The sequence below is a fragment of the Sus scrofa genome, unplaced genomic scaffold (genome assembly GCF_000003025.6).
Source record: "Sus scrofa isolate TJ Tabasco breed Duroc unplaced genomic scaffold, Sscrofa11.1 Contig2587, whole genome shotgun sequence".
NCBI lineage: Eukaryota > Metazoa > Chordata > Mammalia > Artiodactyla > Suidae > Sus > Sus scrofa.
In genome coordinates this window covers 105228-126168 of record NW_018085132.1, presented here as the reverse complement: position 1 = coordinate 126168, position 20941 = coordinate 105228, and the positions used below count along the sequence as shown (strand labels likewise).

At 43.3% G+C, this 20941-nt stretch overlaps 1 protein-coding gene across 1 annotated transcript; it reads right to left on the bottom strand.

Annotated features, from left to right (window-relative positions):
• Positions 1 to 14407: 14407 nt before the first annotated feature.
• LOC110258627 (claudin-34-like) lies at positions 14408 to 15952 on the bottom strand. Its single transcript, XM_021081922.1, has one exon. It carries the CDS (start codon positions 15197 to 15199, stop codon positions 14594 to 14596), a length of 606 nt encoding a protein of 201 aa, XP_020937581.1. The 5' UTR covers positions 15200 to 15952; the 3' UTR covers positions 14408 to 14593.
• Between the last annotated feature and the right edge of the window lie 4989 nt (positions 15953 to 20941).

Below are 20941 nucleotides of genomic sequence, written 5' to 3'. Positions count from 1 at the left end.
TTTTTTAGTATTATGGTTTATGTTTGACTTTTTTTTTTTTTTGTCATTTTTTTTAACCAGCTGTTCTTTTTTTTTTTGTATTGTTACTGTATTGCGCTGTTGTTCGTTTCAGCTGTACAGCAAAGTGAGTCAGTTAGCCACACCCATACATCCATTCCTTTGCAGATTCTTTTCCATATAGCCATCACAGAGACTGAGTAGATTCCCTGTGCTGTCAGTAGGTCTTTGTTTACTTATCGATTCTGTATATGGTACTGTTATGTGCCAGCCCCAGGCTCCCTGTTTTCCTCCCCTGTCGTTTCCCCTTTTGTAACCTTAAGTTTGGTTTAGCAGTTTTGATCCGTCCATTTGTGATAATTTTTTTGTCATTTTTGAAATCGGAGTCCATGTATTAGTGGTCTCGTGTGGTGGTTGTCTTACTTCTCTTCATATGATCATTTTATTTGTCACATTTTTTATGAGGCTCCACATGAAAGTGATATGGTATGGTTTTTGTCTATCTCTGACTTGCTTCCCTTAGTATGATCATCTCTAGGTTCATCCATCTTGCTGTAAATGGCTGTATTTCCGTCTTTTCTGTGGCTGAATCATATTCCATTGTGTATGTGTACTTCCGGAGAAATCTTACATAACTATGGTAATGATGAGTTTTTGAGTCTGGTTTCTTCTTTTCTGGGAATTCCTCTAATGCAGTGATGCACTACTGAGGACTCCAAGGTCATTGGAGGGGGTGGTTTCCTGGCCTGGCGGTGGGGAGCCCTGTCATTTGTTAAAGCCCAACAAGGGATTCGAAATCCCCCTGAGGCCAGGAAAGACTACATTAGTGTCCCCCCCTATTTTTTTGTCCTTTTAGGATCCGTGTGTGGCCTATGGAGGTGCCCAGGCTAGGGGTCAAAACAGAGCTGTAGCTGACAGCCAATTCCACAGCCACAGCAACACCAGAATCGAGCCATGTCTGTACCCTACACCACAGCTCACAGTAACACTAGAAACATAACCCAGTAAGCAAGGTCAGGAATCAAACCCCCATCCTTATGGATACCTGTTGGGTTTGTAACCACTGAGCTGCAACACAATGCCCCCTAGTGTTTAACTACTAAACAGTTAAGTGCTCATTTAAGATAGATTTCTTTTTTAAAATATTTATTAGTATAATTGACTTGTATTGTTCTGTGACTTTCTGTTGTACAGCAAAGTGACCCAGTCATACATATATATATACACTCTTTCCCTCATATAATCTTCCATCATGTTCTGTCACAAGTAATTGGATAGAGTTCCCTGGGCTATACAGCAGGACCTCGTGGCTTATCCATTCTAAATGTCATGTTTGCATCTATTAACCCCAATCTCCCGGTCCGACCCTCTCCTTCACCCCTCCCCCCTGGCAACCACTAGTCTGCTCCCCATGTCTGTGAGTCTGTTTCTGTGGTACAGATAGGTTCATCTGTGCCATATTATGGATTCCACACATACGTGATATCATACGGTATTTGTGTTGCTCTTTCTGACTGACTTCACTTAGTATGAGACTCTCTAGGTCCATCCATGCTGCTGCCAATGGCATTATTTGGCTTTTTTTATGGCTGAGTAGTATTCCATTGTGTGTGTGTTCTACTTCTCCTTAATCCATTCATCTGTCAGTGGACATTTAGGTTGTTTCCATGTCTTGGCTATTGAGAACAGGGCTGCAATGAACGTAGGGTTGCATGTATCTTTTTGAATGAAAGATTTGTCCGGATACATGCCCAGGAGTGGGACTGCTCAATGATATGGTAATTCCATATTTTGTTTTCTGAGGAACGTCCATACTGTTTTCCGTAGTGGTTGTACCAATTCACATTCCCACCAACAGTGTAGGAATTTTCCCTTTTCCCCTTCCACAGCATTTGCTATTTGTGGACTTCTTAATGATGGCCATTCTGACTGGTGTGAGGTGGTACCTCATTGTAGTTGTGATGTGCATTTCTCTAATAATTTGTAATGTGCCTGCCTGGCCATCCATGTGTCTTTTTTGGAGAAATGTCTGTTTAGGTCTTCTGCCCATTTTTCTTGTGCTGCTTGTTTATTTTTTGCTATTGAGTTGTATGGGTTGTTTGTATATTTTGGAGGTTAAGCCCATGTTGGTTGCATCATTTGCAACTATTTTCTTCCATTTGGTAGGTTGTCTTTTTGGTTTTTTAATGGTTTCCTTTGCTGTGCAAAAGCTTGTAACTTTGATTAGGTCTCAATTGTTTATGTTCGTTTTTATTTCTGTTGCCTTGGGAGAGTGACTTGCAAAACATGTGTAACATTTGCATAGTCGATGCCAGAGAATGTTTTGCCTATGTTCTCATCTAGAAGTTTTATGGTGTCTTGTCTTATGGCTAAGTCTTTAGGCCATTTTGAGTTTATTTTGGGGCATGGTGTGAGGGTGAGTTCTAGTTGCATTGGTTTTCACTCAGGTGTCCAGTTTTGCCAGGACTACTTGCTACAGGGACTATTTCCAGTTTGATAGCCTTGCCTCCTTTGTCAAAGATGCATTGACTGTAGGTGTCTGGGTTTATGTCTGGGCTCTGTGTTCTCTTCCACTGGTCCCTGTCTGTTTTCGTACCAGGACCACAGTGCCTTGATCACTGTAGCTTTGTGACGTTGTCTTAAGTCTGGGAGAGTTATGCCTCCTGCTTATGTTTTTGTCCAGGATTTCTTTGGCAGTTCTGGGTCATTTATGGTTCTATATACATTTTTGGATTATTTGTTCTGGTTCTGTGAAAAAAATCACAGGTAATTTGATAGGGATCACATTGCATCTCTAGATTGCTTTGGGTAGTATGGCCATTTCAATGATATTAATTCTTCCAATCCAGGAGCATGGGATTTTTTTTCTCTTTCTTTGAATCCTCTTCATTTCCTTGATTAATGTTTTATAGCTCTCAGCATATAAGTCTTTTACCTCCTTGGTCACATTTTTTTCCCTAGATATTTAACTCTTGGCGTGCACCTTTTCTTAATGGCCACACCTATGGAATATGGAAGTCCCGAGGCTAGGGGTCAAACTGGAGCTGCACCTGCCGGCCTACACCACAGCCACAGCAACATCAAATCTGAGCCGCATCTGTGACCTTCTCCTCAGTTCATGCAGTGCTGGATCCTTTAACCCACTGTGCAAGGCCAGGGATCAAACCCACATCCTCATGGATACTAGTTGGGTTCTTGATCCACTGAACCCCGACAAGAACTCCAGGGGTGATTTTAAAAGGTATTTTTTTCTATATTCCTTTGCTAATATTTTATTGTTAATATACAGAAATGCAACCACTTTCTGACTGTTAATCTTGTATCCTGCTGCTCTGCTGAATTGGTTGAGCAGTTTGAGTAGTTTTTGTGTGGTGTCCTTAGGGTTTTCTGTATATTGCATCATGTCATCTCCATAGAGTGACAGTGTTACCTTTACTCTTCCCTTTTGGATCCCTTTTATTTCTTTTGTTTGTCTGACTGCTGTGGTTAGGACTTCCCCTACTATGTAGAATAAAAGTGGTGAGAGAATTTAGCAGGAAGGCTTTCATTTTTCCTCTGTTGAGGAATATTATTGGCTGTCAGTTTGTCATAAATGGCTTTTATTATGTTCAGATACGTTGCCTCTGTACCCACTTTGGTCGGAATTTTTATTATGAATGGATTTTGGATTATGTCCAATGCTTTTTCTGCATCTATTGAGATTATGTGGTTTTTGACTTTTCTTTTGTTGTAGTGGTGTATGACATTGATTGATGTTAAAACTATTGAGGTTGAAGATGTTCATCCATCTTTGTGAAATTGGGGCGAATCCCACTTGGTCGTGGTGCATGATCTTTTTAATGTATTGTTGCCTTTGGTTAGCTAAGATTTTGATGAGAATTTTTGTGTCTGTATTCATCAAAGATATTGGTCTCTAATGTTCCTTTGTGGTATTATATTTCTCTGGTTTTGGTTTGGGTGATGGTGGCTCCATAGAATGTCTCTGGGAGTGTTCCTTCTTCAGTCTTTCATTTGAGGAGTTTAAGAAGGATGGGGAGTTTCTTTGTATGTTTGGTAGAACTGGCCTGTGAAGCCTTCTGGTCTGGGACTTTGATTTGTAGTGAGTGTCTGTATTACATCCTCAATTTTATTTCTCGTGATGGTCTGTTCAAATGATCTATTTCTTCTTGATTCAGTTTTGGTGGGCGGTGTGTCTTTAGAAAGTTGTCCGTTTCTTCTAGGTTGTAAATTTGCTGGCATAGAATTGTTTGCAGTATTCTCTTACAGTTTTTTTGTATTTCTGCAGTATCCATTGATGTTTCTCCTTTTTCATGTCTTATTTTATTTGGGTTTTCTCTCTCTTCTTCTTGGTGAGTCCGGCCAGAGGTCTGTCAACTTTCTTTACTTTTCAAAGAACCAGCTCTTGATTTTATTGATTTTTTCCTGTTGTTTTTCGAATCTCTATTTTATTGATTTCCTCTCTGATCTTTAAGATTTCCTTCCTTCTGCTGACTTCAGGTGTTGTTTGTTCTTCTTTTTCTAATTCTTTTAGGTGGTCGATTACGTTTTTGATTTGAGATTTTTTGTGAACTTCCCTCTAGAAATGCTTTTGCTGTGACCCATAGGTTTTCAATGGCTGTGTTTTCATTGTCATTTGTCTTGAGGGATTTTTTAATTTCCATTTTGATTTCCTCATTCACCCCTTGGTTTCTTATGTGTTTTATTTTATCATTCTTATTTTGTATTTTTAGGGGCGTACGTATTACAAATGGAAGTTCCATGGCTAGGGGGTCTAATCGGAGCTGTGGTTGCTGACCTACGCCACAGCCACAGCTACTCAGGATCCCAGCCAGGTCTGCAATATGCACCACAGCTCACAGCCATGCCAGATCCTCAACCCACTGAGTGAGGCCAGGGATCAAACCCGCATCCTCATGGATACTAGTCGGATTTGTTCTCACTGAACCATGAAGGGAACTCCCCCCACTGGTTTTCTGGTAGCATGTGAAGTAGTCTCTATGTAGTCAGTTTTTTCTCATTTCTTTTTCTTTTTTTTTTTTGTGATGGATTTCTAGTGTCATGCCATTGTGGTCAGGGAAGATGCTTGAAATAATTTCTATACTCTTCAGTTTGTCGAGGTTCGTTTTGTGCCCCAGTATATGGTCAAGTCTTGAGAATGTACCACATGCACTTGAGAAGAATGTACAGTCTGGTTTTTTTGGATGTAATGCCTGAATATATCAGTTAAGTCTAACTGTTCTATTGTGTCATTTAGGATCTCTGTTGCCTGTTGATTTTCTATCTATAGGATCAGTCCATTGATGTGAGCGCGGTGTACAAATCTCCTACTATTATTGTATCCCCATCAATTTCTCCTTTTATGTCTGTTAGTATTTGTCGTATGTATTTAGATGCTCCTATATTAGGGGCATATATATTGACGAGTATAATAACCTCTTCTTGAATGGATCCTTTCATCATTAAATAGTGTCCTTCTTTGTCTTTCTTTATGGCCTTTGTTTTTTTTTTTTTCTTTTTGTCTTTTTGTTGTTGTTGTTGTTGTTGCTATTTCTTGGGCCGCTCCCGCGGCATATGGAGGTTCCCAGGCTAGGGGTCGAATTGGAGCTGTAGCCACCGGCCTACGCCAGAGCCACAGCAATGTGTGATCCGAGCCGCGTCTGCAACCTACACCACAGCTCACGGCAACGCCAGATCGTTAACCCACTGAGCAAGGGCAGGGACCGAACCCGCAACCTCATGGTTCCTAGTCGTATACGTTAACCACTGCGCCATGACGGGAACTCCAATGGCCTTTGTTTTAAAGTCTGCTTTGTCTGATATGAGTATTGCAACTCTTGCTTTCCTGTCTTTTCCTTTCACATGAAATAGCTTTTTTCATCACCTCCCTTTCAATTTATATGTGTCCCTTTCCTAAGGTGGGCCTCCTATAGGCAGCACATTGTGGGCTCTTGTTTTTTTTATCCAGTCTGCCACTCTGTGTCTTTTGATTGAAACATGGAGTCCATTGACATTTAAGGTAATTATTGATAAATATGTGTTTATTGCCATTTTAATCCTTGTTTTCCAGTTGATTCCATGTTTCTCCTTTGTTCCTTTCTTCATTTGGTTTAATGATTTGCTTTTATTTTCTGCTTGTGTCCTCTTCTTTGTATTTTTAATTTCTTTTCTATGCATTTTTAAATTTTTTAATGATTTTCCCCCATTATAGCTGGTTTTCAGTGTTCTGCCAGCTTTCTACTGTACAGCAAGGTGATCCAGTCACACATACATATATACGTTCTTTTCTCTCACATTATCGTGCTTCATCATGAATGACTAGATAATAGTTCCCAGTGCTCTACAGCAGGATCTCATTGCTTACCCATTCCAAAGGCAATAGTTTGCATCTATTAAACCCAGATTCCCACTCCCTTCCCCTTCCCCTCCCCCTCAGCAACCACAAGCCTGTTCTCCAGGCCCATGAGTTACTTTTCAGTGGAAAGGTTCATTTGTCCTGTATATTAGATTGCAGATATAAGTGATATCATGTGGTATTTCTCTATCTCTTTCTGACTTACTTCCCTTAGTATCACAGTCTCTAGTTCCATCCATGTTGCTGCTGATAGCATTATTTTGTTCTGTTTTATGGCTGAGTAGTATTCCAGTGTGTATATATACCACATCTTCCTAATCCATTCATCTGTCGATGGACATTTATGTTGTTTCCATGTCTTGGCTATTGTGAATAGTGCTGCAGTGAACATACGGGTGTTTGTCTTTTTCAAGGAAAGATTTGTCTGTATATATGCCCAAGAGTGTGATTGATGGGTCATATGATAGTTCTATATTTAGTTTCCTAAGGTACCTCCATACTGTTTTCCATAGTGGAATGTACCAATTTTCATTGCCACCAACAGTGCAGGAGGGTTCCCTTCTCTCCACACCCTCTACAGTGTTTGTTATCTGTGGACTTCTTAATGATGGCCATTCCGACGGGTGTGAGGTGGTACCTCCTCGTAGTTTTGATTTGCATTTCTCTAACAATCAGTGATGTTGAGCATTTTTTCATGTGCTTGTTGGCCATCTGTCTAGCTTCTTTGGAGAAATGTCTGTTCAGGCGTTTTGCCCATTTTTCCTTTGGGTTGTTGGCTTTTTGCTGTTGAGTTGTATAAGTTGTTTGTATATTTTGGAGATTAAGCCCTTGTCCATTACATCGTTTGAAACTATTTTCTCCCTTTCTGTAAGTTGTCTTTTTTTTTTTTTTTTTTTTTTTTTACGGTTTCCGTTGGTGTGGAAAAGCTTGTCAGTTTGACTAGGTGCCATTGGTTTATTGTTGCTTCTATTTCTGTTGCCTTGGGAGACTGACCTGAGAAAACATTTGTAAGGTTGATGTCAGAGAATGTTTTGCTTATGTTCTCTTCTAGGAGTTTGGTGGTGTCTTGTCTTACGTTTAAGTCGTTAAGCCATTTTGAGATTATTTTTGTGTGTGGTGTGAGGGTGTGTTCCAGTTTCATTGATTTACACGTGGCTCTCCAGGTTTCCCAGCACCACTTGCTGTAAAGACTGTCTTTTTCCCATTTGATATTCTTGCCCCTTTGTCCAAGATTGACTGTAGGTGTCTGAGTTTATTTCTGGGTTGTCTATTCTGTTCCATTGGTCTGTCTGTCTGTTTTGATACCAGTACCACAGTGTGTTGATTACTGCGGCTTTTTCGTATTGCCTGCAGTCTGGGAGAGTCATGCCTCCTGCTTTGTTTTTCTTCCTCAGGATTGCTTTGGCAATTCTGGGTCTTCTGTGGTTCCCTATAAGTTTTTGGTTTGTTCTAGTTCTGTGAAAAATGTCATGGGTAATTTGATTGGGATTGCATTCAATCTGTAGATTGCTTTGGGTAGTATGGCCATTTTTACAATAGTAATTTTTCCAGCCCAGGAGCATGGACTATCTTTCCATTTCTTTACATCTTCTTTAATTTCCTTGATTAACGTTTTATAGTTCTCAGCGTATAAGTCTTTCACCTCCTTGGTCAGGTGTATTCCCAGGTATTTGATTTTTGGGGGTGCAATATGAAAAGGTATCGTATTTTTGTATTCCTTTTCTGATATTTCATTGTGAGCATACAGACATGTGGCTGATTTCTGAATGTTAATCTTATATCAGGCTACTTTACTGAATTTGTTGATCAGTTTGAGGAGTTTTGGGGTTGAGTCCTTAGGGTTTTCTCTATATAGTATCATGCCATCTGCCTACAGTGACAATTTTACCTCTTCACTTCCAATTTGGATACCTTTCATTTCTTTCCTTCGTCTGATTGCTGTGAGGAGGACGTCCAGTGCTATGTTGAATAAAAGTGGTGGAGTGGGCATTCTTGTCTTGTTCCAGATTTTAGCGGTTAGGCTTTCAGCTTTTCTCCATTGATGATTATATTTGCTGTGGGTTTGTCGTAAATGGCTTTTATTATATTACGGTATGTTCCCTCTACACCCACATTGGTAAGAGTTTTTTTTTTTTATCATGAATGGATGTTGGACTTTGTCAAATGCTTTTTCGCTGTTGAGGGGATCATGTGGTTTTTGACTTTTCTTTGCTAATGTGGTGTATGACATTGATTCATTTGTCCATGTTGAACCACCCTTGTGCACGTGGGATGAATCCCACTTGGTCATGGTGTATGATCTTTTTTATATGTTGTTGGATTCAGTTGGCTACAATTTTGTGAAGAATTTTTGTGTCGATATGCATCAAAGATACTGGCCTATAGTTTTCTTTTTTGGTAGTATCTTTGTCTGCTTTTGGTATGAGGGTGATGATGGCATCCTAGAATATCTTTGGGAGTGTTCCTCATTCTTCCATTCTCCTTAAACGTTTCCAAAAGTTCCTCTTTGTATGTTTGGTAGAATTCACCTGTGAAGCTGTCTGGTCCTGGACTTTTATTTGTAGGGAGTGTTTTTATGACATACTCAATTTCATTTCTAGTGATGGGTCTGTTCAGTTGATCTGTTTCTTCTCGATTCAGTTTTGGCAGGCTCTATGTCTCTACAAAGTTGTCCATTTCTTCTAGGTTGTCAAATTTGTTGGCATATAAACGTTCATGGTATTCTCTTACGAATTTTTGTATTTCTGCCGTGTCCGTGGTGATTTCTCCTTTTTCATTTCTTATTTTGTTTATTTGGGTTTTTTTCTCTCCTCTTCTTGGTAGTTGTGGCCTTTTCTTTTCAGCCTAGATAAGCTCCTTTACCCTTTGTTGGAAAGCTGGTTTGGTGGTGCTGAATTCTTTTAGCTTTAGCTTCTCTGTAAAGCTTTTGATTTCTCCATCATATCTGAATAAGAGCCTTGATTAGTAGAGTATTCTTGGTTCTATGTTTTTCCCCTTCATCCCTTTAAATATATCTTGTTCCTCCCTTTTAGCTTGGAGACTTTCTGCTGACACATCCGCTGTTATCCTTATGGGGATTCCATTGTATGTTTTTTGTTGCTTTTCATATTTTTTCTTTGTATTGAATTTTTGTCCATTTGATTCATATGTGATTCACTGTGTTTTTCCTTGGGTTTTCCCTGTATGGGATTCTCTGTGCTTCCTCAGTTTGAGTGAGTGATTCCTTTCCCATATTAGGGATGTTTTTGACTATAATCTCTTCAAATACTTTCTCTGGCCTTTCGTTCTCTCTTGTCCTTCTGGGTCTCCTGTGATGCAGATGTTGGTACACTGAATGTTGTCCCAGAGATCTCTTATATGCAACTCGGGGTTTTTCATTCTCTTGTCTTTATTCTTTTCTGTGGCAGTGATTTTCACCACTCTGTCTTCCACCTCACTTATTCATTCTTCTACCTCTGTTACCCTGTTATTGATTCCTACTAGTGTATTTTTCATTTTAGGTATCCTGCTCTTCATCCTAATTTGCTTGTTCTTTAAATCTTCTAGCTCTTTCTTACACACTTCTTTTCCTCTTCTACCCACCCCCCCCTTTTTTTTGGCTCTTTAGGATGTCACCCACAGCATATGGAGGATCCTAGGCTGGGGGTCAAATCGGAATTACAGCTGCTAGTGTATACCACAGCCACAGCAACATGGGATCTGAGCAGCATCTGTGACCTACACCACAGCTAACAGTAACGCCAGATCCCCAACCCACTGAGTGAGGCCAGTGATCAAACCCGCATCTTCATGGATTCTAGTCACATTCATTCCTGCCGTGCCACCAAAGAAACTCCCAGTTACATATTCTTTGTATCGTCTTTAGATACACCACTATTCTTTTTCTGATATCTTAGGTCATCTTTACGATCATCATTCTGATTTCTTTTTCAGGTAAATTAACTATTTTCTTTTCTTTTTTTCTTTTTCTTTGTGCTGTTTTTACTTGTTCCTTTACCTGAAATGTATTCCTTTGTTGTTTCAAATTTTCTAACGTTCTCTGTTTGTGTTCCCCTTGATAGCGGGTGAGTAGATACAGCAGTTAGTGCCCAGTGCTGGAGTTCTTGGAGGTGGTGACAGCTCCCATGTACCTAGAGTTTGTGATGGGAACGGCAGTATCCTGCTACCTCTCCTGCAGCTGGGTGGCTGCTAAATATGGGATCCATGAGGGAGTTGGCAGTGAGTCACGGTTCATAGGACTGCTCTAGGAGCAGGGGGGGATGGCTGCGGGTCCAACATGCCCTCCTTTTACTAGGAAGCTCTCAGGACTGTGCCTTGCAGCTAACAATGATAGCAGCTACTGCTCTGGTCCGTCTCTTTGCCATGTGGCTCATGGGATTGCTCCCTGTAGCTGTAGGGGTGGGCACCATGCCCTGGGTCCCTCCCTTTGCTGGGCATATCACAAGAGCAGTCTCTGTAGCCCCAAGGGAGGAGGCCCTCCCATGGTGGATCGCTCTCTGCAGCTGTGATGGGGTGCTGGCTGTTCCTCTTGTTGCTAGGCAGTAGCTGCTCCCACTATGGCTCCCTGAGCTGGAGCAGGCAGTGTCTTGCCACCTGACAGCATGTGCAGGGAACAAGGCTGTAGTGGTGGATCCCACCCCTTCCCTCCCAAATCCCTAAACAATAGCCCTCAGCCTCCAGCCCTATCCAGGTTTCCTCACCTTTCATCCTCAAATGTGATCACCCTAAACTCTAGCCCCACAGGCTGTTTCCATGGGGCCAACCTTAGTTTTTCCCCCCACAGCCGGCCCCAGCTCTTTCTCTGAGTCTGATCTCCAAAACCTGCATTTAGATCCCCAACCCTTGCCCACACCAGCAGACACTTGGGAAGTGCAGGGAGGAAGCACGGACCATTTGTCCAGGACTGTTTCCATTTTAATTGCTTCAAACTGATTAGTGTGTTCTCCTCTGACACGCAAATGTTCCTCCTCTGTGCTGGCTGATCTCCCTGCTGGTGGGAGGACTCCCCAGGGTGCAGGAGCTTTTCTTCTTTCTTGGCACCCTCCTTAGGGTACAGGTCCTATCCCACGTCCTTTCTCATTTTCTCACTTTTTTCCTTTTTTCTTCTTTCTTTTGTCCTACTCTGTTTTGTGAAAATTTTCTTGCTCTATCAGAAACATTCAGCAAATTTTCTGTGCAAGCCGTTCCACATTGTTGAAGGATTTTCAGTGTAATTGCGGGAGTAGGTGAGCTTCACAGTCTACTACTCCACCTTCTCTCTGTATCTGTCTGGTTTTGTGCCAGTCCCGTAGTGTTTGATGGCTGTGGTCCTATAGTAAAATCTGAAGTAAGGGAGTGGGGTACCTCCAGCTCTGTTCTGGCTCAAAATTATTTTGGCTATTTGGAGTCTTTTGTGTTTCCGTGCAAATTTTAAATGTACTCTAGTTCTTTGAAAAATGCTCTTGTTTTTTTGGTGTAGATTGCATAGATTCTGTAGATGAACAATATTAATTCTTCCAATCCATGAATGCAGTATATCTTTCCATCTCTGTGTGTCATCTTCAATTGCTTTCATCAGTGTCTTACAGTTTTCTGAGTATAGGTCTTTCACCTCATTGGTTAGATTTATTCCTAGCTATTTGTTATTTTTTATTTTTTTGCAGTATACATGGCATGTAAAATTTCCCTGGGCCGGGGGATCAAACCTGTGCCACAAAGCATGCAAACAAACAAAAAGGAGTTCCTGTTGTGGCTCAGCAGGTTACGAACCTGACATGGACAGTGTTGGTGAGGATGTGGGTCTGATCCCTGACCTCACTCAGTGGGTTAAGGATCCGGCATTGCTGCAGGCTGCCATGGCAGCTCAGAGCTGGTGTAGCTGTGGCTGTGCTATAGGCTGGCAGCTGCAGCTAGGATTCAACCCCTAGCCCAGGAATTTCCATATGCCACAGGTGTGGCGATAAAAACAAACAAATCTGCACCACAGCAATGATTTGAGCTGCTGCCATGTCAACGCCAGTCTTAAGCCACTGAGCCACAAGGGAACTCCTATTTATTCTCTTTAGTGTAATAAGTGGGACCATGATAAATGGGACTGTTTTTTTCTTTCCGATATTTCATTAGTAATATATAGAAATGCAACTAAATTCTGTATATTAATTTTTGTATTTTAGAACTTGAGTGAATTCATTGATGAGCTCTAGTAGTTTTATCGTTGCGTCTTTAGGATTATCTATGAATAGTATCATGTCATCTACAAACAGTGGCAGTTTAACTTTCTTTCTAAATTGGAATCCTCTTATTTCTTTTTCTTGTCTGATTGCTGTGGCTAGAGCTTCCAATACCACTTCCAGCACCACAGCCCACAGCAACGCCAGATCCTCAGCGAACTGAGTGAGGCCAGGGCTAGAACCTGAGTCCTCATGTTTACCAGTTGGGTACGTTTCCGCTGAGCCAGGAAGGGAACTCCAGAATTCCACCTTTAGATGTTGGCTTCTTTGGGATGCAGCTTCAGAATATCCTGATGTATTTTGTGGAAACCAAACATAGACAGTGAAGCAAAATCTAGATTGTGGATCACCTTATTTGGATCTCTTTTTCAGTTTGAATCCGTGGGAAAAGTGGCAGGGATAATCAAAAGGTGACTAGGGCGTCTCCCTCTCCTGAGTAGCACAAGGGGATGAGGCACTGGGAAGCAGAGCATGCCTGTACCCGAGAGAAGGTACAAGGCAAGTGACTCCCATCTTCCACATGAGGGGTCAACCCTGGAGATCAATAGATGAAACGAGCTGGAGGTGTGCTGAAATGTAGGAAAGGGACCCAGCTATTCTCTCGTGCTCCATTCATCCATCTTAGCATCACGAAAAAGGACTCTTCATGTGTGCTGCCTGGTGGCATGCACTCAGGATGAAGTACAGGGCGCCACCTCTGACATACTCTCAAAGAGCTGACCTAGACTATAAAGCACTCCCCTTGCTGCCCGCTCTTGGCCCTTAAAGAAAGTGAAGCCTCGAGAAGAAAGACATTTAAAGCAAGAACAGTTGAGCCACTTTTGAGTCAGTGTCCACTTCTTAAAGGGCAGAGAGGGTGTAGTAGGCAGAATGCTTTACATGAAGGCCTCAGAGGCAGGATGTCACGTTGTGGTGCAGCAGAAATGAATTTGACCAGGAACCATGAGGTTACGGTTCGATCCCTGGACTCGCTCAGTGGGTTAAAGATCCAGCATTGCTGTAGCTGTGCCATAGGCCGGCAGCTGTACCTCTGATTAGACCCCCTAGCCTGGGAACTCCCATATGCCACAAGTGTGGCCCTAAAAGCCAAAGCAGAAGAGCTGAGAGGCAGACTGAGTGCCTTGTGTGGAAAAAAACAGATGCAGAGCTATTTCTGAGGCATTAAAAAATTCTAAGTATTTGATCACAAGGAATGATTTTAATGTTTTTAAGGTAGAATATGGTTCTGTGAGGAAATGCCCATTTGTTAGTAATATTGAATCACTGTTGGGGGATATCAGGGGGCCTGATGCCTGGGGTTTGCTTTAAAATCCCATGGAAAAAGAAAAAGATGTTCAAAGAGGGGAAGGAGTACCCAGTGTGGCTCACCAGGTAAAGAATCTGTAATAGTGTCCATGATGATGTGGGTTCGACCCCTGCCCTTGCTCAATGGGTTAAGGATCCAGTGTTGCTGCAAGCTCTGGTGTAGACCTGCAGCTACAGCTCTGATTTGACCCCTAGCCATATGCTGTAGGTGTGGCCCTAAAAAAAAAAACCAAAAAATAATGAAACAGGGGAAGTGAGAGATAAAGGTAGTGTTGGAGAATCTTGATACCTTTTGAGTCTGGTAGTAAATTGGGGGAGTGGTTCCATGTACCTGTGCACATCTTGGACAGTCTTACATGATACAGGTGATTACCAGGCTGTAGGAAAGAAGATTGGGTGTTTTTAGCAGAAGTTTAAGAGGGAAACGTGAGACTCTCCGAAACTTATATCCACACCAGTTTGCGAATATGGAAGATTTGACAGTCATTAAAATGCAGATCCAATAAGACCAACTGGCAAGTAGGTAAGATTTTTTTAATGGCATTTTCTTTGTTCAACTAGGCAACGAGGGAACCGAATGCAGCCACAAAGGGTAACAGCCATTATCTGCCCCAAACTACATTTGTGATGGTCTAGAGTCTTTACAACTAAGGGACGCAGCATCCTGATGTAACACTTCCAATGAACTCTGGTAATTTGGGGTTTAGAAAGCCTAATGCAATGAGGAATTTTATGTATCTGAAGTTGTAGGATGCACTCGGCTGTCTAGTGGGTATTTGTAAGAGAAGTAAGCCAACCCCCCGAAAAAGAGCCCGCAGGAACCAAGAAAGGCCATGAGAGCAGCCCCACCGACTTCCTGGGAGTCCGGCTTGAAGGGTAGATTGAAAGATGGTGGGAAGGCAATTCCCTCTTCGGTCTGGATGGACAGTTGGTTCCAGACCACAGCAGCTAGGATACAGAAACTAGCAGCTATGCTCAGCATTCCTGCAACAGCAGATGCATCACAGGTCTTCTGCACTTTGCTCAGGTACATGTTCTTAAGCGCAAAGATGATGGCAGCTTTGCTAAAAAGCCCTAGAACGGTGGCAAGCGGCAGGAGTATTTGAGCAACATGGATATCCATTGGGACATAAGGATCGAAGTAGCTGTAACTCTGACATCCAATGGCGCGGTCGAGGCCGTTGCCGTGACGGAAGATGCAGGCTCTCCACACTCCCACGCAGGCTAGGTGGGAGGATAAGAGCGAGGTGCTGTTGACGTACCACACTCGCCACTCGGCCAGAGCCATGGATGTGGTTCCGAGGACCCATCCCACAGTCGCCACCACGAATCCCATCAGCTGAAGTTTCAGGCGTCCATTAAATAAGGGCGAAGTGGACGCACTCCCAGGGGAACTGAAAAGGAACACAGGACATCAGGAGAGGGGAACCTGGTACTTGGAACAAGTCCCCGGTGTGAGCAGCGCTCTCCTGTGGGGTAAGTGCTCTGCTGAGAGGGAGGTGCTTTGCTCAGAGGGAGGTGCGTTTCTCAGAGGCAGGTGCTTTGCTGGAGAGAAGGCCTGTTACCTGGGGAAAGAGACCTCTGTGGGGGCATGAGGGGATGTGGAGGGAGGGGCGCAGGCCATGCAAAGATGTGAGGGGCCAGCTGGCATTATGGACTGAAGCCTTACAGTGCAAAGACCTTCAAACAGGCAGTTCCACTTTGGGGCATTTGTGCAAACATCTCATCGAGACTGGCCATAAACATTTAGTCACAGAGAGGGTCAGCACTATTGAGACTATGGAAAAATGGGGAAACAACTGCCAGTCCCCCCAGAGGGCTTGGTGACCATCATTTATGCTCATTCCACACAAGGGAGCTCTGTGCCAACATTCACAATGTAATGGCAGCGTCCACAGTGTGGTGTGTTGTGTCTGACTCTTCTTAAGGTCCATCCATTTTGGAGCATGTGAGTGCTTTGTTGCTGTGTCTGCAGAGGAGCATTCAGTTGTATGGGTGGACCACCGTTTGGTGATTCATTCCTCAGTGTTTGGACATTTGGATTGGTTCCAAGTTTTGGCTGTTGTGAACAATGCTGCTATAAACAGACTTTAATAAAAATGTTGGCTGCGCCCATGTTCTCATGTCTTGCATGTGGACACCCAGGGCAGGGATGAGTGGATCGTATGGCAAGTGGAAGTTGAACTTTTGAGAAAGCTCTAAACTGTTTCCCTGCGTGGCTGCACCATTTTACATTCCCACCAGCAATGGGTGACCCTCCCAGTTTCTCCATATCTTGTCCAACGTTTGGATGATTTTAGTCTTTTTGATGATGGCCATCCTAGTTGGTGATGAAAAGCAAAATGTGACCAGAAGAAAGATGGTCACCATACATCAAGTACAAACAGCCCATTGCAAGAAACTTGTCTGTATAACATAATCAGGAACATGAATAGAACTGGGGGTGGGGTTCTATATGCTGAGTGGGGTTTTGGGTTTGGAAAGCTATTTGTATCATGAAGAACCACATATTGATAGAAAACAGCCCCTAATCTAAGTAGAGACCTCAGCGAGTCACCCCGGGGCCAGTACCCACACAGCCAGGGCTTGGCTGAGGAGACAGAGTATCACCTCTTCCTTATTTGTCCGGAGACTTTTCCAGCTCACAATATAGCCCAAACAGTTCACCTCTGTCTGCTTTCAAGAAAGGGATTGGGCAGTAGGTGTCTGAGTGTGACTGGCTTCTTTTGCTCAACACTGTGTTCACAACCTCGGATTGTTTCTTTTATGGATATTTGGCCTTTCAGTAGATATTGGTTGGGGATGATTTTTTGAGAGAAGAAGAAAGACTTCATTCAAGTGAAGCAATGGAGGGCAGATTCTGGTGTGTAAATACACTTGTGTGTTGTGGGCATGAAAGTAATTCATTCATCATGACCCTTAGCAGATGTGAGAGGAGCCCAAGCCTGGCCCAGGGAAGTAGCTCAATAGCCATAGAAGGAAAAGCCAAATGTGAGGAAAACAAAGGACTGTGTTTTACAGGTTGAGTTCTAGTTACATGAACGGTTGCATTGGTCTCTTTATCTTTGGTATCTGTGTCAGAGTCTTCTGTTATCTTTTCACTTGACCTGGTGAGAAAGATCTTAGACCCAACAAAATACAACCTAAACTCAAGAGGTTGGCTAATGTAAGACAAAAGAAATCAAAGCAGGAGATAGCAAGTGTTGGCCAATGGATGTGGAGCACTGGGACTCTTGAGCTTTGCTGGTGGGACTAGAAACTGGTACAGCCACCGTGAAGAACGATCATTCCTCAAAAAACCTAGACTTACCGAATGATCCAGCAATTTCTCTTCTGCCTATTTCTACACAACAGGAAAGGCAGGGACTTGAACAGCTTCTTGTGCACCCATGCTCATATCAGCATAATTCGTGAGAGCAGAGACATGGAAGCACCCAAATCTCCATCCATGGATGAAGGGATAGACAAAGTGTGGTCTCTCGGTTCAGTGGAGTACTTTTCAGTCTTAGAATGGAAGGAGATTCTATCCCAGGTTGCACTAAGGATGAGCCTTAAAGACTAGTTCTGCTGAGGGAAATAAGCCCATTACAGAGAGAGAGAAATAGCATATGCTCCCACTTATATTCAGAACCTCGAGGGGTCAGATTCATAGCCCAGGGAGGGAGGAATGGACATTTAGCCCAAGGCCTGGAGGAGGGAGGCATGGGTAGTTAGTGTTCATCTGAGACAAAGGTTTCCCTTTAGGGAGATGGATGGTGTTGCCCGCTGGGCGACATCGTGAATGTCCCTAATGCCACTGAGCAGTGTGTTTAAAATAGGAAAATAATGAACGATCTCTATGTAACTGCCTCAAAAAAAAAAACACATAGAGATAAAGAAGGCAGAGCCTCTACTAACCCATCTGCAGAGGAAGGAGCATCTGGGGTGAAGCAAGGCCCGCTTGGCAAGGAACACTTGCCATGGATCTCAGGTCCCCCGTCTGACATCTTCTCCTCTCAGTGCCTGGCTCCTCAGTGTGGACAGAGCTGAGTTCTCAGCCACACTGTGAACCTGGCCTTTGAGTCCCAGGTCCTGTCCTCAGCCTTCCGCTGATTCCACATTCTCCTGCCCATTGTCCGCATCTCCAGTGTTCCCAGTTGCTAGGTCACTAATGCCATGGCAGCGGCCCTTTTCCTCTTGATCAGGGCACGGGCTGGTGCTTCCTTTCTTCCTCTGGGCTCCTCTTTGTCTCTCAGCTTTTTTTATTCTGAAATAAAAAGACATGGAGCCCTAGTCCACTTTTCAGATCTTTGTGAGCGTTTCAGACATGCCCCCTAATCCCTTTCGCTTGTCACCCAGAAATGGTTCCTAACCCATCTCACCTGGAGTTAATGCCATTTCTGAAGCCGTGGCAACGTGCACATGCAGGTGTTCGCAGAAGGGGCACCCACGTGGGGGGGATTTATTTGTGAAAGACCACGGACGAGGAACACATTAGCAGAGACACCCTGATTCATGGGGAATGACCTCCTTCCACTTGAGTCCTGGATACACACGGTACCATGAGTCAGGTAGGATGGACCGGGTAAGATCACTCCTCATTTGTCAGAAACTGGCCTGCTCAGATGGGGCCAGCTTCCCATGGGGCTTCTGTCTGTCACCTAGCCATCCCAGAGGACTCGATTTTACATACAAGGAGAAACTCCAGGGATATCCTTTGCTCACTGTCTTTCAAGGAAGGGAGCAGAGGGATGTGCAGAGACGTCAGTGAAACACATGCCCACTGAAGTTATCACTGGGCTACAAGTGGGACAAAGCGTGGTGGTGGGGGAGACCCACTTAGAGAATATGTACACTTACCCACTTTATATCCTTCTAATGGGACATCACACAGCAATTCCAATTATCTTCATGAACAACTAAGGAAGTTCCCATTATGGCTCAATGGATAAAGACCCCGACACTGCATCGCTGAGGAAACGGGTTGAATCTCTGTGCTTGCTCAATTGGTTTAGGATCTGGTGTTGCCATAAGGTGGGGTGTAGTCAGCAGATGTGGATCGCATTCTGCGTAGCTGAGGCTGGGATATAGGCTGGCAGGCAGCTCCAGCTCCGATTCGACCCCAAGCCTTGGAACTTACATATGCCAAGGGTGCAGCTCTAAAAAGACCAAAATAAATAAATGATACATGCTGGATTTCCCATTGTGGCTCAGTGGTGAACAAGCCAGAGTAATATGCATGAGGACAGAGGTTCAATCCCTGGCCCCGCTCAGTGGGGTGAGGATCCGGCATTGCCTTGAGCTGTGGTGTAGTTTTAAGAAGCGGCTGGAATGTGGAGTTTGTGTGGCTGTGGTGGAGGCCTGTATCTGTAGCTCTAATTTGACCCACTATACTGGAAATTTCCACATGTGCTGAGTGGGGCCCTGAAGAGACAATGAAATGAACAAAAAGCACCCTCTCAGAGAAATGAAGGAAACAGGAAATGCTCAAGAGACATTGGATGTGAAAGGTCGATTAAGACACAGTTGTCTGAGGGGCACACACTTTGCTTAAAACCATGTAGCTTCCTCTTTTCAGCCCATGTGTAAATAGGAAGATAAATGCTGGATTGTCCCTGATTATATGAGACTTGTCTTTTCTCCTCTAGAGCAGTTTTTACAATGAATGCATATTCATTGATACGGCAAAGAAAGAAACTAATAAGTAATTTCTGCGAGCAGCATGTCCAAATCAACCTCTGACCAGCAGCCTTGGATTTCAGACCCAGGACCTTGCCATTGTTCCCAGTATTGACTGAGCTTCTGCTACCCTCGTGTGGAGAAGTAGAAGAATGCGTCTGCATGGAGAGGAATTTATAGAATCCAGGCGGTTCTTTCCATGTTGATAGTACACAACTGCATTAAAAATTAACCCATGCTCATGATAGAAAACTGAAAGGACCCCGAAAAATACACAGAAAGAAGAAAGTTAGCCATCATCTCCCTGTGCCATTGGCTCAGGAGCCTGTGTTCCTGGTCAGGGGAGATCAAGGATCAGGGTGCAGGCATTCTTTCAGTAGTAAGTCAAGATTTCTGCTCTTTGAGTGCGAACCTAGACGGTGGTTGTGCTGCTTGATTGCTGCTTTGTTGAACTCTCTTTGAGCCTCTTTATTTCTACAGGTACCTAGTAGTTGGATCCCTGTTGAGAGACTTTGCTTGCTCCAAGTTCTTCTCTTCTGTTTTAGTTTTGTTTTCTGTGCTAAAAAATGTACATATATATATTGCAATGAACATCATAGACATCATCTTGGTGAAATTACATAAAGATTTCTACAGTGTGACTTCCAAACAGAATCTTGCTCGAAGACACCATGCATTTATACATATACTAGATCTTGTGCAGTTGTACCTAGAAAAGTGGTGGATTTGTGTGTAGTTCGTATCCAGCTGCATAATTGAAATTTTTGCTGGGCTGGACGTGGGCTTGTTTTAGGAGTAGATGCTGTTTAGCAGTTTAGCAACTTCATATCCCCTTTTAATTAGAGCCCACATAAAAGCAAAATTTTTCTCTTTGATTCGCTTAGTGTGATCTTCTATAGCTTCATCTCTATTGCTGCAAATGTCATTTTTCGTTCATTTTACGACTGAGTAATATTCCCTTGTATATATGTACTTCTGGAACACTCTTATGTAACAGTGGTAATGATGAGTTTTTGAGTCTGGTTCCTTCTTTTCAGGGAATTCCTCTAATGCAGTGATGGACAAGTGGGGACGCCACGGTCAGTGACGGGGTGCTTTGCTGGGGCTGATGGGGGAGCTCTTGTCATTTGTGAAAGCCCCACAGGCGATTTGGAAATGACCCCGACCACACTAAGGCCAGGACCAAGTCCATTAGTGTTTAGCTTTTATTGTTTTGTTTTCTTAGAGCCACAGCCATGGCCTGTGAAGTACAGGACCAAAGCTGCATCTGGGACCTACACCAGAGCTCACGGCAACGCTGGATCCTTATCCCACTGAGGGAGGCCAGGGATCGAACCCATATCCTCACAGATACTAGCTTGGTTTGTTACCACTGGGTCACAAATGGCAACTCCAGAAGGTACATGTTGTTAAACAAATT

What these genes read in the sequence shown, in the direction of transcription:
- LOC110258627 (XM_021081922.1), bottom strand. Translation starts at nt 15,199, where the DNA reads ATGGGATTCGTGGTGGCGACTGTGGGATGGGTCCTCGGAACCACATCC.